This window comes from Polypterus senegalus, chromosome 10, assembly GCF_016835505.1.
Source record: "Polypterus senegalus isolate Bchr_013 chromosome 10, ASM1683550v1, whole genome shotgun sequence".
Taxonomy (NCBI): domain Eukaryota; kingdom Metazoa; phylum Chordata; class Cladistia; order Polypteriformes; family Polypteridae; genus Polypterus; species Polypterus senegalus.
In genome coordinates, this window is record NC_053163.1 from 74,682,642 (window position 1) to 74,703,046 (window position 20,405).

A 20,405-nucleotide genomic window follows, 5' to 3' on the forward strand; every position below is an offset into this window, starting at 1 on the left:
AAGGCTTTGCAATCGGAACTCAACTTCTTGAAAACAAAAGCAACGGAACAACTAATTTTAAAATCACAATATCATTGCTCTGAACATGGAGAGAAGGCTAATAAGATCTTCGCTCAACAAAACCACAATCAGGAAGTTCGCAATGCAATATCAGTAATTACCAACACAGATGGAGATAAAATCATTGACCATAAAAATATAATAGCCCTGATAATCTACTCAGCTTAAAGAAGGCAAGACACAATCTAATTTGTTTGTTGATGCGTTACAGATACCACAGTAAGATACTCTCAGTGTAAAGGAACTTGATATACCTCTGACACTCAGAATTACTAGACACTATAATCTCACTTCAGCGTGGGAAAGCAGCAGGCCCTGAATGCTACACTGCTGAATTTTAAAAAAAATGTTCAATTAAGTTATTTCCCCTTTTATAAGCAATATTTATAGAAGCCACAGACAATAAAATTCTACCTCAAACTTTTCACCAAGCATTAATTACCGTCTTTCCTAAGAAAAATAAGGACATATTGCAATGTGCATAATACAGACCCTGTGGTAGGCTGACTCCCTGCCCGGGGTTTGTTTCCTGCCTTATCCCATGTGTTTATTGGGATTGGCTCCAGCAGACCCCCGTGACCCTGTAGTTAGGATATAGGGGGTTGGATAATGGATGGATAATACAGACCAATATCACTTCTGAATAAAGATGTTAAGATACTCTCCAAAGTCAGAGCTAGAAAGGTTGAGGAAGTTTTTTCTTTTGGTAATATCACAAGACCAAACCAGATTTATTAAAGGCAGACACTTAGCTACCAATCTTCATTGCCAGTTAATTTAATATATTCACCCATAAACTCTAAGACCCTGGTGACCTTAGTATCTTTGGATGCAGAAAATGCAATCAATATGGTTGAATGGAACTACCTGTTCACTACGTTGCACAAATTTCAGTTTGGCCCGAACATATGTGCATGGATCAAACTATTATAAACCATTCCAGAAGCTTGTAGTAACAACATTATTTCAGACTACTTCAAACTAGAACATGGTACTAGACAAAGATGCCCTCTGTCACCACTGCTATTAGCAATCACCATTGAACTATTGGCTGTTCAGTTTTGAAATGCATCAAAGATAAAGGGAATTATCAGAGAACTACTTGAACAGAAGATATCAGAAAACATCAAATAGATCTGCTTATGATATTTTCTGATATCTTCTGTTCAAGTCCTTCTCTGATAACCTCCTTAATATATATAGCTCAGATCCACAAAATTCTGTGCCTTCAGCCCTAACAGCATTAGCAGAATTTCAAAAGATACCTGGACTCAAAATGAATTTGAATAAAAGTGTGCTTTTTCCAGTAAATGCTCTAGCACATGACATTATATTGGATACCTTCTCTTTTATCATAACAGAACAGTTTAAATACCTAGGGGTAAACATTACAAGAATACATATATAAAGCACTTTTTCAACAAAATTTTGCTGTTTGAATGGACAAAGTTAAACGAGATGTTCATAGATAGTCTACTCTCCATCTTACTTAAGCAGGGAGAATTAACACTGGCAGGATGAACATCCTTCCTAAGCTTCTTTTTCTATTTCAAAGCATCCACATACACATTAACAAATCATTTTTTTAAGAAACTAGGGGGCTCCGCACCCTGCTTGCTTCGCTCACCCACCCCTGGGTTTGGTTTACTAGATATAAAATTGAAAATTATTGTTAGTTTCATGTGAATTGTTTTTACAAAAGTTTTAAAACAAAAGTGAAAATAATGCATATGAAACAATACTTTATTTCTGGCCCCGGGCATAGTTGCATCTCTTTCTCGCAGGATGTATAACGCTCCTTGTGTTGTGAAGGGGGTGGGCCTTAACACACGCTAAGGAGATGCCATCGGATCATCTGTTGTCTTTCTGCTGCTGACAAGCTGCCTGTTCTGCTTTTCTCGCTGCCCGATCATTTCAAAGCCTGTACAGCAGCTTTCCTTTTGCCACTTCTCATCTCTGTCGCTCACGTTGTGAAGGGGGTGGAGTGGAAGGGGTTGGTGAGGGTTAGTTTGGCTGAACACACGCTAAGGAGAAGCATTCTGATCATCTGCAGGCTTTTTGCTGCTGGCGAGCTGCGTGTTTTCTCTCTTGTCATTGTTTTAAGAGCTGGGAGCACATGAAGTGTGTCTACCAGCAGCCATCCAACAACTGCTAGGTTAGATGTCCATGGACTTGTTTTAAATGATGTCTCACTGCCTTGTCTCATGTGATGTTGTAAACACAATACTTGTCCTTTATTTCTGACCCTGGGGGTGGTTAAATCTCTTTCTCAGGACGTATAATGCTGCTCGCGTTGTTGGGGGGGAGGGACTGAAGGCATGCTAAGGAGGTGCCGTTGCACTGATATCAGTCTTCTGTGCTGTACTCCGCCCTCCCTCAGTTGGACCTAATAGTCACTTAAAACAAAAAAGGCTTCAACTTGGCTGGGACGCTACAATACTTTTGAATTTTACTGCTTTCATATTCTTTACCTTTCTCTGCATGTGTATCGTGCCATCGTTTGTTTGACCCTCTCGAATTCCACTGCTTTCATAATTTCTTATCTGCCTTTTTTTCTCTCCAGCGCTTTTGGGTCTCTTTTCTCCGTGCTGCTTCTTTTGTTGACGTTTCATCTAGAACGCATTGTCCTTATACGTTTTATATGTGCTGAGAGCACAGGATCTGTGTGTGCTATGTGCCTTTAAATGACTGAGTGTTATTTGATATTGTTTGCGTCTCACGGGTCTTTTAAATGTCTTCCGAGAACTTCCGAGAAGATCACGTATCGTCACCCTGCTTTTCCTTTCCAGGATTTTTTTTTATAATAGAGAGATTAGATTCAATCATAACTTCATTTATTTGGAATTCAAAATATCCAAACATTTAAAGGGTGACACTACAGCGATCTAAAGCATAAGGTGGCATGGCTCTATGTAACTTTCAATTTTATTACTGGGCAGCAAATATAAAAGCTATAAAAACCTGGACATTGACACAAATAGATGAACATACAGAAGCTTGGTCTGCAATATAAACAAAAACCTGCAGCACTTCTTTATATTCCTTGCTTTATATTCCCCAGTAAATACAATTTATCATCAATATACTAACAACCCAATTGTCCGTCATCCACTCTAATATGGAACCAATATAGGAAGCACTTCAAGACAGAGAAGCTTTTAAATGTTGCACCTCTACACAGTAACCGACTTTCTCCACCTTCTCAAACTTACAGTTTTTAATATTTGGAAAACCTATGGGATTAAATCATTTAGAGATTTGTATATAGATAATGTCTTTGCATCCTATGAGCAATTACTCTCCAAATTTAACTTCCTCTCAACACAATTTTTCCACTATTTCCAAATCAGAAATTTTGCTAAATGAAATCTGCCCAATTTTTCTCACCTCCCACCTAATTCTATTCAAGAAGCAATATGGATCAGCCTTGAATCTTCAGGCAGCATTTCTATACTATATAAAAACATTTTAAAGTCTCCACCTTTCAAAGATCCCAGAGTACAATGGGGAAACAATCTCTTACTCAACATTTCAGAAAAGGAGTGGAAGGCAGCCATGTACAGAATTCATAATTCATTCTAGCTCCATATGAGAAAAACATACGATTATTCAACTTAAAATCTTTTATCAAGCACATTTATCTCATTTAAAATTGTCCAAAATGTTTCCAAGGCAAGATCCAACCTGTGAACATTGCAATCGAGCTCCAGCCTCACTAGGCCACATGTTTTGGGCATGTACCAAATTAACATCATTCTGGACCAAAATCTTTAAATGCCCATCAGACAGCCTTGATATCACAATCAGCCCTAATCCATTAATAACTGTGTTTGTTATACTCCCAAAAGGCCTTAAAGTAGAGAACAACCACCAAACTGTAATTGCCTTTACTTTACTACTAGCACGTAGACTTATCTTGATCGACTGAAAGAATCCTAGCCCACCTCTTTTAAGTCAGTAGCTAACTGATGTTATATACTATTTGAAATTGGAAAAAATCCAATTCTTAATTAGATAATCTGTTGAAACATTTTTTTAAAACCAGGCAGGATCTAATCAATAATATTTAGATTAAGTATTTACTTTAGGGAAAAGGATTATCTTCCTTCTTTTCTACTCTTAAAGTTTTTTTACTCTGGCTATTAGCCTTCCTCTCTTTCTCTTGGGTGGGGGTTCAATTGAATTTAGTCTTGTTAAGTTTTACTTGATTGTATGCAATGGTACTTGCTTTTAATAAAATCAATTAAAAAAAATAAAACTGGTAACAAATGGTTACAAAATGAACCTGCTTTTGTTTATAGTGTGCTTACCAGTTTGGTGCATTACTTTTGTTTGTGTAGGACTAAGCGGACATTACTCTTCTTTCTCTTGACTATCAGAACTGCACAAAGCTTTCCATGCAAAAATAATAAACTTGAAGTATGGATGTCCTCCTTGCTATAGGAGAGAGGCTACTCTGTCTTCAGTAGAAACCCCAGTTGAGGTTTGTCTATACACTGTAATATCAGCCAACATTCAGAGTCCAAAGCCTTCTGACCTACAGTATATTTCATCCAATAAAATTGATGTTACCCAAGACAATTTTTAATTTCATTTAAATCTTTAACAGTAAGGTCCAAAAGTGTGATGATTTGAAATGGAATTACCCACTAGCTGAACTCTTGGCTACTCTGATGGGCACAGTGATGCACCTATGACCCACACCTCAAAGAGAAAATCTGGCTAATAAGCAGAACATATACCTTCCCTTAAAAAAGTATTATGAAATCTATGTCTTTCTCTCTTGCTCTATCCTGTACATCCTCATGTGCGAAGTGTGTTACTCCACAGACCTCTAGTTAGTGTGTATGATAAGATGTGTAATGCAGATGATGCCATTTTTAAATAGGAGCCAAATGCCAATCAGTCAAAGTGACTATTACTACTGGTACTCTTACTGAAACACAAAACACACCTGACAAAGGACCAACTGGCAAGCCAAAATAATTAACCTCCAAAATAATAAAAGTTTGCACGGGCTACAAGTTTCCCCAAAATTATCTTGCTGTCTATTATATCTCAAAAACACTTACATACACACATCAAAATACATGGTAGGGGACAAAATACTTGAATACTATAGAAAATAGCACTTAGTGTGACTTTTAATGCAGAATTAACTTCTTGAAAAAAGAGCTAAGAAGATACCACATCAACATCATTGAACAAAAGCCTCTGGTGCAAAAGATAAAAGGATAAGCTTGTTGTCGGAGACCCATGCAACCATTAAAAATGAAGCCTCTAGGTTTTCCTGGAATAAACAATCTTCAGAAAACATATTTTAAATAACAGAAAAAATGTATCCAAGAAATATAAAAAATTGAAAGCTATTGAAATCAATTGAATTGGCCCTGGCAAGCATCATGCAGTGCTACATTTCTTTTATGCATGCATATACACAAGCTAAATCTATGTGTTAATATAACTAAAACGTCACATACTGTTTATGTCTGACTAACCATTTAAATCATACATGTTAGTGACATACTGATTATAGATTATAGCAGGTAGAATTGGAAGTAATCAAAGCAGACCTCAGAAGTAACATCTGCAGTGTACCATGTAATGCATATGCCTCTGTTATGTGCAATTTGGGATAGGATTCATAAAAGTAGTGTTAATGACTGAAATGTGTCACCTATTGGAATGACAGAGACATAGCAACTGAACAGACACACAGGCAGATACATATCCTTTCATTATGGTGGATATTTGCTGCATGCCACAAGCACAACAGTATACATTTTAATAGCTAAAATATCTCTAAAATCATATATTTATTTTATGAAACACTGCACTTCCTAGAAAAGAACATTTTGTGTTATATGTTTAGGTGTCTTCTGTTCTGCCTTTTATGTCTATACTGCAGGGTTACCCCCTGCTTGCTTCACTCGCCAAGCTCCCTATTCTGCACAACGTGCCAGCCACTATGCATCTCTGCCTCTCATGTTGTGAAGAGGGGGGGTGAATGCAGACACGGTCGCTCCTCCACAACCCCCTCTTAAATGGTGAAACAATGGGAAATATATACAGTTTTTTTTACCTCCTCTTTGCTCGATCAGCTGCTGGCTTGCTGCTGCCCCCGCATCTGCATCTCGTGCGGCGCTTTGAACATTTTAAAACCTATAAAGCAGCTGTCTGCTGTCATCTACTCTTTGTCTTTTATTACCGGCTCTGGGCGTGGTTAAATCTCTTGGCACAAATTCTTGTCTCACGGGACACGAATTCTCGTTATTTTTTAGTTTATAATTTAAAAACGAAATAAGAATCTGAAAATCTAACAATATCACATTAAAGTTCGATAATTCAGAAAAGAATGATGCCAAACACATATATGTAGGTTTTTAAAATATGCCAGATTTAAAGCGTGACAAAAAACGTCACATAAAATCGTTGCACTTTTAGGCCTAGGATTTTATATATATATATATATAGAGTAGATAATTCCCCTCTTTCTCAATAATTTATATAATTCTGTTTCTCAAGTTAATTGCGGCTCAGCTACTTGGATTGTATGTATGGTTGGAAAAAGAAATATAGGAAACTTTAGAAAAATGTTTTATTAATTATTAGCTAAACCAAAAGCAAAGTTGATGATTAACTAAATAATAAACCACATTCCCAGCAGTAGCACAATATCTGTGTAAAGTCCTGTCTGGTAAATGATATTAGCCTTCAAGTTACAGCTACGTATACAATGATGGACAGAATTGAAGTGCTAGTATTCCACAAGCATAAAAGCATCGTCAAACAAACACTCATTCAAGGTGTTTTACATGGAAAGCACTTTAGTATAATTGTTTGTGTATATATACAATATTTATTTAACAACTGGAACACAGGCAGGTCAACTAAGGGGTAGCCTGACGTGGCACTGAGATTTAAAGTTAAAGACATTGAGTATCTCTCTAAGCAAAATTCTGTTCAACACTCTTCCTTGTTCTTGAGTTACTTTTCTGTATTTTACTTTTTTGAACCCTTGTGACCCAAAAATGGGTTAAACTGTTATGGCAATAAATGGGCACAGATTTCCCCAAAAAGCTATATTATTTTATATCTAAATGCTCAAACATTTTATTTATTATTATTATTATCAGATATAAATATATATATATATAAATAAATATAAAATAAACTTTTAATTTAATACAGCCATTACATTAGACTTTAGAGTTGCAAAACAGGCATTGCTTAAACAGCAGAAAAAACAGTTTCATATGGTTAGTTGTGACTGCTAAGAAAGTTAGTCATTTTAATTTAATTGCAAATTAGAAAAATGTGTAAAATACTAATGTAAATGCTCAGACATCCTGTTGTTAAACCCCATAGATGCTAAAATTACAGTTTGTTGTTTTCTTTCAAAGGTTTCAATTACCTAGGGTATTCTGAAATTATACACAAATTAAGAATTGTATAAACATATACATTCATTCATTCAAAGTGCCATGCCAGAATCCTGATGTGGGCGGCAGCTATGGCTTCTTTCTCATTTCTGTATTTGAGATTCCTCAATATGTCGAGTGTCTTCATTCCAGTTACTTGCTGTAGCCAGCCAAGAAATGTTAATCACTGACGAACCGTTGCCTGTTTCCCTCTATCCGTCCGATCAGTACTAATTACTCCAATTTTTCTTTTTGCAACACATGGCCAACTGAATTTGTCTTTTCACAATCACTTCTAGCAATTCCTGAGTCATTCCAGCTCTGTGCAACACCTGTACATACAGTAAGTAATCTTTTTAGTCCATGACATTTTCATCATCCTTCTGAGAAACCAAATTTCCAATGCTTCTAAGCGTGCCCCAATAGCTTTAATAATCGTCCAACTCTCACAACTATACAGAAGAGTTGACCAAACATAACATTTCAATATTTGCTGTTGAATAATTAGTGAAACACTTTTTGATAACAACACCCAATCCATCTTTTTGAAATCACTCTTAGCTATGGCAATTTGATGCTTTATCTCCTGGTCAGTTCTCACATCAGACATGCTACCCAGATATATAAACTGACCCACCTGCTCCAGTGCTTCTCCTTTGACAGGTAGGACTAGTTGTTTTGTTTGAGTATATCAGCACATAAGATTTCTTTCTGTTGATTTTCAAACCCTTCTTATAACTTTCTTCTACTACAATATCCACAAATTTTTGCAGTTTTTGTTCTTCATCAACTAACAGCACTGTATCATCTGTGTACCGCAAATTGTTTATATTCACGTCTCCAACCTTAATCCCTTCAAGCTCTCTGATATACTGCATGATCATTTCTGTATATAATAAAAAAGACCAGGAGACAAGACACAACTCCAAATCTTGTCCTTCCACATCGATAGATGCAAGCATTTCAATTAATGGCTCCTACCTCACATGATTAAATAATTTCACATAATCTATAAAACAAAGAGATATCTTTCTGTACATCAATAGCTCTTGTTCCTTTATCTGGCCTAAAACCGTATTGATCTTCTGACACTTCACCAACTGTTCTTCCATGCAGCCAGTTTAATAACACCTTAAGTATCACTTTGGTTATCTAAATCATGAGACTAATCGTTCGATGTAGCTCACACGTTGTAGCACCTGGTTTGTTCGGAACAGAAATTAATGTAGATTTACAGTACACATCTCTTTTGTAAAATAATCCTCTTCATAAATCTTATTTGCCAACTGATTGATACATTTAATACCAAACTCATCTAGCGCTGTCAACATTTCAGTGACTATCCCTGGTGGACCAGCTGCCTTCCCTTTTGTCACGCTATCCATAGCCTTCTTCTGCTCATTCTCCAATATCAGACACCTGCCTGTCTTCTTTAATTTAGGTTGGTTACGATTATCATTGAACAGTTCTGTAATATACTCTTATACATAACATATACATTATATATTTTCATTTTTGTTAATATAATTCTAAAGCTGTAACCCCTGTACCTAAGTATATCAGTGTCAGTATGTTTAACTCCTACAGCACACAGATTTCTGCAGCTGTTTAGTATGTAATGTAGCCATGATACATGACCTTATGTTTCTTGTGCTCACATCAGAAAAAATTGGGCATGGCCTGCTTTGTGTCTTCAGTGGCACTGGATATAAACATAAAGAAGCTGATAAACATGAAAGATAATCATGCCCAAAACTACTATCAAATACAAGTAAATATGTAGTAGGAGATCCTTAAAACAGAGCACCAAAGCCACAAAGAGACAAACAGCAATTATGAATAGAAATCATTACTGCTAGTGACATCTGCATAATTGCTATGATCTGAATGTGAGCTTAAAAGTGAAACAAGTGTATGAATAGCAATCAGTACTTCCAATTTTTAAAATAGGATTAATTATTCAATCAGTAGTACAAAACTTTCAGTACTGGCCTTCCTCTGCTCAATGTACAAAACATTTTCTATACCAACAAGAGCAACAACAAAAACAATATTGTGTTAAAGTCAGCATTCCGCATACTGAATGCTGAACAATGATCTAAAAGACCGCTACCTGTATGTGCATCATTTGCACTAACTCTCTCATCTCTCAACTCTCTCATGTGACAAACCACTTCTGACTATTTGGCAGGACAAAAGTGTTAACCTGCAAAAGTCTGTAATGTGTGGAAAAAAGCAGCAGCATGTGAACTCTGAAGGGAAAATAAACGGTAAGGGACTGAAGATAAATTGTAGACTAATGGACAATGACGGCAAAGTGAAGGATGGATGAAAATTTACATTTGTTGCTAAAATGTGTGTTCACATGTTGAACACTGCAACGATGACAGATTGTGTGGCATTGCTTTTTCTCATCTGGCTATCTTTCTGAAAAGGTCCCTGAGTCATCCTGCTAGTTGTCTTGACCAGTCTTGGTCTCACTTGGTGTCAACCTACACTGTATCATGCCATCTCTGTTTTAACACTTGCTTCAGCTCCCAAACTTAAATTTCAGTTGGATATACAAGTTAACTGACTTCACAGTGAGTTAAAGAACAAAAAGGAGGATGTGAACCAAGAACTGTTGGCTAATTGGGCAAAAACAGGAAATGAAAAGGTGTAACCAATTAGCCTGTTTCTCACTATGTGTTAAAAGGACAAGTTTGTTATTTTTCAAATCAATGTTATTTGTTCTCAGTCACAGTATATGTTAATTTGCCTCATACAATTATGGTCTAAAGTAATGTATTTTTATAATTTTTATAAATGATCAAGCCTGCTCTAGTGTTTTAAAATGGAGCACAAAGGCTGGAGTCCAGATATGAAAGCAAAAGCCTTAAGACCTTCTGAATATGTCCATTTTGATGCAAAAAAGATTAAGAAAATGTGCCTTCCTTGTTTCTGAGGTATGTCTGTGACAACAAAAGTAAACTGCAAGTAATGCATTTTTATCAGAGATTATTGGCACTGGGTAATGGTTTGAAAAAGAGTTTTGAGACAGACTTATAAAAAATAGCAAAAGTATTTAAATATGTCAGCCTTCACTGCTTTGTTGTTTAACTTCGTTGATGAAATGAATCCAAAACCAGAAAAGACCGAAAGAAGTGAAGCAATACCCCCTGGAACTGACACATTTCTTATGGCAATCGGCAAAAGAAAATAAAAATCCAGATTCGAGTGACAGAATTTAGAAGAAATATTTACTTTTCCCCAACAACATCACATGTCACCTGTACAAGTTAAACCTGCAACTACAGCACAAGAAGGAAATGATTGACGAACTGCCATGAATAAAACTTAAATTATTCATCAGCCAGTTGCAAAAAAACAGGAATCACATATTTTCCCACTTTGAAAGAGGTATGCAAAAGGGCTCTGCAAGGTGATAGCAAAGATAAATTTGTGTTAGCACTTCGACAGCTGGATGAAACATTTATTTTTCACATTGAGGTTTTACTTTATATATATATATATATATATATATATATATATATATATATATATATATATATATATATATATATATATATGTGTGTGTATATAAATGCAGTCTATGGGTGCTTTTCAGTAGGTTATTCATTATATTTGGGAAAAAAAAATTTAAAATATCTTATTCTAGATGTTTTGTGTCAACAGGAGCAATTAATATCCTTTAATTAAAAAAGGAGTGTATTACTCGACTAAGCATATGAAAATATTTTGGTCCAGTATACTATGTTATCATGCTAAAAGTCTGACCATGTCTGAACTGGAGGTAGTAGCAAAGGAAAAAGTTAAAACAAATGAAAAACAATTAAAACAATATTGAGTGCCATTATGAACGATGCTGCACATCCTCTCTCTGACCCACTAACATTGAAGACTTTTAGCTAATAAGAAGCATGACAAGAAACAATAGTGGGGCTCCTTTATACCAACGGCAATATGTCTGCATAATTAGGTACTGGGACTGGGACTGCCAAGTCAGAACTTTTATTTCTTTTGAGTTTTTCATGATTTATAGTAATTCCAGCGTGTGTTCAGACCAAAGTGTGTGTGTATTTTTATTTACTTACTTATTTATCTACCTATTTATTTATTTATTTATTTACTAGCAAAATACCCGCGCTTCGCAGCGAAGAAGTAGTGTGTTAAAGAAGTAATGAAAAAGAAAAGGGAACATTTTAAAAATAACGTAACATGATTGTCAATGTAATTGTTTTGTGACTGTTATGAGTGTTGCTGTCATCAAGGATTTGATTATCATTATTTCATTCAATCAGGTTCGTATTTGGAGGATGTGTTATGTTCAAGTTACATTCCGTGTTTGTCAACCGTTGTAAAGATAACAGGTTTCATTCATCGATTCTTTTCTTACTGCATCAATAAACAGCTCGTCTTCCTCTTTATTTGAGACATCACACACTGCATGCACAGGTTTTTTTTACACTGTCTTCCTTTAGCTGGACATTGACTTTTTCCACCGTGTGCTTTGTTTCCGCAGTAGCTGCACTTATGAATATGCTTGTATGCGTCACTTGCTTCATATTCTTTTGCTGCCTTCTCAATTGTGTAATGCGTTTTTTGTTCAGCGCTCTTTGAAGCTGTTGCTTTTGTTTGCGTACTGTACTGTGTTCACAGTCAGTTCACGTGAGCTGCTCGGAGTACATGCATCGAAGGTTCTCAGCTGTGCTTGTGCTATCTCGTGCGATGTCCACGGCTTTATTTAATGTTAGCTATGACCCTTAAAAGTTTCTCTCGCAGTTTCGCTGAGTTTGTGCCAAACACCACTCTCACCATCTCATCTTCCTCTGCATAAGCACAGTCCTTCACCCGCGAAAATTTAGCGGCAGAGTGTTTCTATTGGATTGCCGCTGACGGACGGCCTTATATGGGCAGGCACTCAATTACGTGAGAGGCGTAACGATGAGGGACGCAACTCCGCCTCACATGGCGACCAAGCTGCAGGCTATGGCCGGTAAATATGTACATATGTAGGTTCCAGTTATGACCATTATGCGTAGAATTTCAAAATGAAACCTGCCTAACTTTTGTAAGTAAGCTGTAAGGAATGAGCCTGCCAAATTTCAGCCTTCTACCTACACGGGAAGTTGGAGAATTAGTGATGAGTCAGTGAGTTAGTCAGTCAGTCAATGAGGGCTTTGCCTTTTATTAGTATAGATTTAAAGAGCTTCTGTAAAAAGCCAAATTTACCCCTGGGGTCAAATAAAGTTCTCTCTAATCTACAACTGTGAGTTGTATAAAATTTGTAAGCTGACTGGAGGCCACAACATTTACTTTCCAGCATATCACTTCAAAATCAAGTTTACATAATTGTACACACATTTTTCATATTCTTAGTTATACTATTAATTTCTTCTACATTTGCCACCTTCAGTATGTGAGAGACATGTAATAAAAGGTTAAGATGCTATTTCCAAGAATATTTTTGTAGATTTGGCCAGTTTCAAAGGTGACAGTTTTGGGCCCAATCAAAAAGAACTAGGCAGGAACTAAGCATGACATGGCAATAATCCTTTAAAATATAACTTACTAAAAAAATAATCACTACTTGCAATATACTAAGCCAGAAGGTAACATTGTATGTGTTAGTGACAAAAGTGCTACTGCTATCTTTGTATTTCCTCAAACTTACCGGACAAAAAGAGGGCTTTGTCCACTGTTCCCTCCTCTGCAAAACGAATGTGGCAAAAGTTCTTTTTACTTTTGCGTATGGCAATGATCTCTCCACACTGTTCAAATATCTCGACGATCAACTGCTCTGTTGCATTTTCAGGCAAGCCTCCAACAAACACAGTCTTACAGCCTGGAGGTCTCTCTCTGGTTGCAGGTGGAGGCAGATCTGTAAGATGAATAAAAAAAGACGTTCTTGAGATTGTGACACTGATGAGGGGAAGGTCAATGAAAAAGAATGAAAATGTGAAAGAATGAAAAGATATACATTTAACAGGCTGTACTGCTTTTAAACTGACAAGCAAAATCTGTGACATTTTACTCTGATAAAAAAGATTAAAATGCCAAGGTGCCAGTATATGTAAGGAAATAAGCTGTGACAGCAGTCAGCATTGCATTATCAAGGGTGAGAGCATGTTCAAATAGAGCTGCTAGATGCTAGAGCATGGCGCAGATGCTGTTTTTCCTCTTCTACTTCTTTTCAACAGACAGCATGCATGTGCTCTGTTTAAACATTTATGTCAGTCTGAAAAAAATCAACCTTAACAATCAAAGAAAAAATATACTGTCATTGCAAAGTTTTTGAGCCATCAGCATGTTAAAGTAATAGTTCTTAAATCTACATGCAGATCTTTATAGCACAATCCCCATGTTACACAAAGAATGAGCAGATCATAAGATACTGAACATTTAAACTCAGCTAACCAAAGTACATGAGTAAAGGTCTCAATGAGAGGCAGACGTTAGACAAGAATCTGTATATATAAAAAAATACATGTACTGTATACACAAATGCACACAGTTTATATTATATATTGGCTATACAGCATAAATTCAACCCATCCCAGCAACACATGGTGCAAGGCAGGTAGGACCCTAGAAGCACTCATGCTCACTTTTACCAACCTAGTTCAGAGCCATCAATTAACGTCACATGCACTGCACATGATAACAACAACAGATTTAACTGATTTTCTAGACAGTTAATTTACCAATTATTTATGTTTTAGATAGATAGACAGACAGACAAACAGACACTTTATTAATCCCAAGGGGAAATTCACGTACTCCAGCAGCAGCATACTGATAAAAACAATATTAAATGTAAGAGTGATAAAAATGCAGGTAAAACAGACAGTAACTTTGTATAATGTTAAAGTTTACCCCCCACCCCCTCCCCCAGGTGGAATTGAACAGTCACATAGTGTGGGGGAGGAACGATCTCCTCAGTCTGTCAGTGGAGCAGGACAGTGACAGTAGTCTGTTGCTGAAGCTGCTCCTCTGTCTGGAGATGATACTGTTCAGTGGATGTAGTGGATTCTCCATGATTGACAGGAGCCTGCTCATCACCCGTCAGTCTACCACGGATGTCAAACTGTCCAGCTCCGTGCCTACAATAGAGCCTGCCTTCCTCACCAGTTTGTCCAGGCGTGAGGCTTCCCTCTTCTTTATGCTGCCTACCCAGCACACCACCGCGTTGAAGAAGGCACTCGCCACAACTATCTGATAGAACATCTGCCGCATCTTATTGCAGATGTTGAAGGATGCCAGCCTTCTAAGGAAGTATAGTCGGCTCTATCCTTTCTTACACAGAGCATCAGTATTGGCATTCCAGTCCAATTTATCATCCAGCTGCACTCCCAGGTATTTATAGGTCTACATCCTCTGCACACAGTCACCTCTGATAATCACGGGGTCCATGAGGGGCCTGGTCCTCCTAAAATCCACTACCAGCTTCTTGGTTTTGCTGGTGTTCAAATGTAAGTGGTTTGAGTCACACCATTTAACAAAGTCGTTGATTAGGTTCCTCCCCTGTTATGCAAACTGCAGAGGGACGAGGGCATAGTGGACCTGTGACCTCAGGGGGTGAAGCAGCAGCCGCTCCATGGTCTTCATAACATGTGACATTAGAACGACATGCCGGAAGTCATTCAGCTCACCAGGATATGATACCTTTAGGAGTGGGGTGATGCAAGATGTTTTCCAAAGCCTTGGGACTCTCCCCTGTTCCAGACTCAGGTTGAAAATGCGCTGTAGAGGACTCCCCAGCTCCAGCGCACAGGCCTTCTGTTGTCGTGGCGATACTCCATGTGGACCCACTGCTTTGCTGGCTCCACAGCTCTCTGCTCACCTGGGCTGCTGTAATTGTGGGTGTGGATGTCTCTCCTATGCTGGTATCAGCAGAAGGATGGGTGGAGGGTGCAGTACTCCGAGGTGAGAGTGGGTTAGGGTGGTCAAACCTGTTAAAGAAGTTGTTCATCTGGTTTGCTCACTCCACGTCTCTCTCGATGGTGGCACCCCGCTTGGAGCTGCAGCCAGTGATGATCTTCATCCCATCCCACACTTCCTTTATGCTGTTATTCTGCAACTTCTGCTCCAGCTTTCTCCTGTACTGCTTCTTCACCGCCCTGAGCTGGACTCAGAGTTCCTTCTGCACACGCTTGAGCTCATGCGGATCACCGCCTTTAAAAGTCCTTTTCTTCTGGTTCAAAATGCCCTTGATGTCACTTGTAATCAATGGCTTGTTGTTAGCATAGCAGCGTACTGTTCTTACTGGAACTACAATGTCCATACAGAAGTTAAAGTAGTCAGTAGTGCAGTCATCAACCTCCTCAATGTTCTCACTATATGATCCCTGCAGGATAAATCTGTTCATCTCATTCATAAATATATCTACATTCTCTTCATTGCTTAATTGCTTAAAGATGCTATTTCTTAGAATATTTTTTGTAGATTTGGCCAGTTTAAGTTTCTGTCCATTCCTCAATTTTCAGAATCATTTAACCAAGTGGAGAGTTGCAGTTGAGCCTCAAAAAAAAAAACAAGGCAGGAAATAACCATGGCAGGGCAAAAATCCTTTAAAATACTGTATAACTTATTGTGGAAGGAAAATAATCAAGGTGGACACTCATTACTTGCAATATACTGAATCAGAAGGTAAAACTCTATGTGTTAGTGATAAAAGTGCTACTATTCTTTGTATTTCCTCAAACTTGACTGACAAAAAGACAGCTTTGTCCATTGTTCCCTCCTCTGCAAAATGAAATGTGACAACAGTTGGCATATGGCAATGATCTCTCCACACTATTTTTTAAATCTGCTCACTTCATTCATAAATACTAGGGGGCTTCACTCACCTACGCGCCAGCCACTTCGCATCTCTGCCACTCCCATTGTGAAGAGGGGAGCTGAACGCACCCCAAGGAGACACGGTCGCTCCTCTGAAACCCCCTCTTAAATGCTTATACAATGGGGGAAAAAAAATATATAGATTTTTTTTACCTCCTTATTGCTCGATCTGCTGCTGCTGAAGAGGAAGATTTTCTATTCTTTTAACTGAGAGACGGAACTGTCCCCTTCGACTACACACGGAGCTCAATTCTCTCCTGAAAGAGACTTATGTGTGTTTGAAGTGTCTGAATAACATTTCTGTCTCTAAAATCTCCTGTGTTTCTGTGCAATTCTGTGACTAAAGCATGACAATGTATGTGGATTTCACTTTCTCCAAACAACAAATCTTTTAATTGTCGTGGATACGCCTCTTCATTGGGAAGAAACAATACTTTTTTTCCCCTGATGGCAACACAAATTAGATGATCTGCAAGTCTCTGACTTAAAGTTTAAATCTGAACAATATATTCGATCTCTTTTCCGTTATTTCACCAAGTAATAATTTCTGTTAGTTTGCACTAATGTGATCTTTACTATCATTTTACAGAGACTTTTCGTACTTCCATTATATCTAACCTGCTCTGCATGTGTATCGCAGCAACATTTTTTAATTCTTTACGACGTTTTACTTTGTCATCTACTCTTTGTTTCATGGGATGTGAAAGTGTCTCTCTGAGAAAGTCACATCTCGTCTCTCTGAAAAAGTCTCGTCTCATCCCAAGAATTTTTTAAATAACAGAGAGATATTCACTTTCACTTCATTGCTAACAAACAAGTACAGAGCCCAAACAGCCAATTAACTTAAAACCATTATTATGGCCCACGATATGAAATATGAATAACTTAAGAGTTAAGTTAAAAAGATATAGGAAAGATGTACAAATTCTGAAATGAAAAGATCTTTACTCAGATTCAGAGTGATTAACTCGCAATGCTGTGAAAAAAAGCTGCTGTACACCACATAAAACATAATCAGACAATAGACCAAAACCAAAAAGGAAGATGGCACATCATTTTAAGACAAGGTAATGAAGATTAAGTGCTGCAGCCTATGCTGTTACACATGATCTTCTCAACAGTAAACCTGCTAGGTTTATTTACAGAGTTAGAAGCCCAACAGCTGTAAAAGTAAGAATCAGGAGTGATGGTTAACATTTAATGACAGGCCTGGCAATGATCCAAGGTCTGCTCTCTGACTTTCTTAGCATACCTTTTAGTAGGAGGATTACATGATTTCCTGTTGATTGCATTTTAACTTATTGGCTAAATAAAGATAACAGGGTTAAGAAGGTAATTGATGAGGCAGCAGCTAAGATAGCCACAAGCTAGTTTAGACTGTTATCACATTTTTTTTTATTTTTTAGATTAGCATAGCAAAAAGGCTTGGTGCAATGAAAATCATTTTAGGCACACTAAATAAATACTTCAGAGGCTTAGTTTGACACTGATTTAAGGTTGGAATTAAAATTCTGAAAACAAAAAAGCTCTGCTAGAACAGCAAGAGTTCCACTCACTACATAGAGTGACATGACAATCTTTATTCAAAAATGATCATTAAAAGCAGTTTATTAAACTAATTCATCTGAGTGTATATTTACAGAAGGCATGTGTGGATGAAGTACACATTATCATTCTGGCTACTCCTCTGTTTATTGCTGTCATGTAGTCCAATTAAAACATTAAATGCAATATCTGCATATATGGTCAAAAACGTTTCATGAGAGTTCATGCAATTACAAATAATCTTTAAATGGCTGATTGAAGAAGGTCATTCTAGAAGTTTTCAGAGAAACAAAAAGGAGGATTTTAAGGGAATAAACTATAAAATATAAATAATCAGATCTACTGAGGAACAGTTCTTGGTCACCTTGAGGTTCAATTTTTTTCAGAATCATGTTAGTTTACTTCTCTGCCTGTGGAGATGTCTCTTCAACTCTAAATAAAACAGCTAATTCCTAAATTATTAAACATTATTGGTCTGTGTCTTCCTCTGATGCTTGTACCACTTTAAGAATGCACAGGTATTCTTGCACTTTTAAAATGTATTGGTTTTACACTGAAAGAAAGTTATTCTGTTCTGACCCATACTGTTCCAAAAGAGAGAATTGTGAGACCTGCTACTCATTTTTTTGTGATTAACTTTTTTATTAAGCAAGGACAATTGACAGGATATATCAATAAACTGACATAGCATACAAAGTAAACCAACCCACCAACTTCCACCCTCTCCCACCCAGCCTCAGCCAAGGAATGAATATATATATATATTCAAACTGAGATTTACACAACTGAGCTGTAGCAGACCAGGATTCAGCTATATTACTGGAAGCACCATTGACCCACGCTGCAGACATCTCCAAATGTATTATGTCCGTACAAGGACGAATGCCAGTTGTCAACAATGCCACACTCAGGTGTCTTCCAGCAGGAGACAATAATTACTCTGGCTGCCAGGGTACACAGACAGAATAACTTGCGCTCAGAGAGTTTAAGCGGAAGCCAAAAAAGGTCTAAAAGAAGAAAGATTTGAGGTAACAGAGGAATACTTCAGGAAAGAAAGTAAGACAGTAGGTAACATACATATGTCCAAAAGGAAAAGACAGGAGGGCAGCACCAGAACATGTGGAGAAAAGTGCCAAGTAAACCAAGGGAACATAATTGAGAGAGAGGATCAGCAGTGATGCCCATCAGAAACCACCTCTGGGGAGTAGGAGAGACACCTGGTACTCATGTAAAGCCAAAGTAAATCATGGAACTCCAACTCAGCCATAAAGATCACATTGCATATACACTCATACATGTTTTATTTATGCTATGTATGTTTTCTGTGTAACAATGACAGAAAACTACACAAATGATGATAAATTTGGCCATAAAGATTATTCTAAGCAAGTGCTCTAATAGAACACAAAAACTATAGGCTGACACACACCAGTGCTACAACAGCAACATGTCAGTCCCGCTGTTAACTACAAATACCCTCATGTACATGGTACATTTCAGTCTGTATGTCTTTAAACAGTTACAGTATGTCACAATGTAATTCTATGTGATGTACAAGTATATAGCAATATAAAAATGAATAAAGAAACTGTAAAAGGAGCATAAATGAATGAAAGTCTCTTTTTACAATACAGAACATTCTCTTTGCTCACTCATCCCACTTTTGTTTCTTCTCCCTTTTTGTAATGGTTGCTATGTGCCTTTGTAAACAACAACACTCTGCATCATCTAAAAGAAAAACAAGTGCTTCTTTAGTAAAATGTGCTTTTATTTAACAAAGTGAGTCTGTTATTTCTTTTGCATTTATTTCAGAAAAAAATTACATATGCTCTTACTTCACTGGATAATAAATTATAATGTCATGTTTACTTCGTAGTACTTTCATGACTTTTTTTAATATAATGAAAGAATTGTAAGTTGTTTGTTTTGTAAGTGACTTCAGAGACAGAAATAACAAAGAAGTACATTATACTCACACACAAAATGGTCATTTAAGAGGATTTTTGGGAAACACTAGAAAAAGTAGGTGATATTTTAAGTATAATAACATAATAATAATAATAATTCATTACATTTATAGTATTTTGCTCATTAATCCCTATGATTTAACATTTTCAAAAAAATCTTATGGAATTGTGTAGCAATACATGTTCTGTGTAAAAGGAGTATTAAGTGTTTAAGATGAAAATGACTTTAACTAAGACAGAGTATTTCCCTGTTCTCCTGTAAGCAATACTGTGGCCCTGTCGTTACTTCACAGCTACACGAAGTAGGGTTGCAGTCCAAGCCCTTTCACTGTCTCTATGGAGTTGGCATGTACACTCTGTTTTGACATGGATATTTCCTGGTAGGCGGTGTCCTCCCATTAGCTAAGAACTGTTCATGTGTGCATAACAACACCCAATGACATAACAGTAGCCCTTGTAGAGCCTATTCTTGCACTGTGAAAGCTCCAGCATCCCACAACCTACTATGAGCAAGATGAGGTTCAGAAAATGAGTAGAAATAAAACAATGAATATATTTTTCTGTAACTTAA

The 20,405-nt window shown here is 37.1% G+C and overlaps 1 protein-coding gene across 6 annotated transcripts in view; it reads right to left on the reverse strand.

The window, feature by feature from the left end:
• enox2 (ecto-NOX disulfide-thiol exchanger 2) overlaps window positions 1–20,405 on the reverse strand; it is a 918,217-nt gene that overhangs the window by 123,592 nt on the left and 774,220 nt on the right. For all 6 annotated transcript variants that reach the window (XM_039765983.1, XM_039765987.1, XM_039765986.1 and 3 more), the window contains one exon: window positions 13,156–13,362. In XM_039765983.1, coding sequence (XP_039621917.1) covers window positions 13,156–13,362 — 207 coding nt within the window. The remainder of the gene's footprint in view (window positions 1–13,155; window positions 13,363–20,405) is intronic.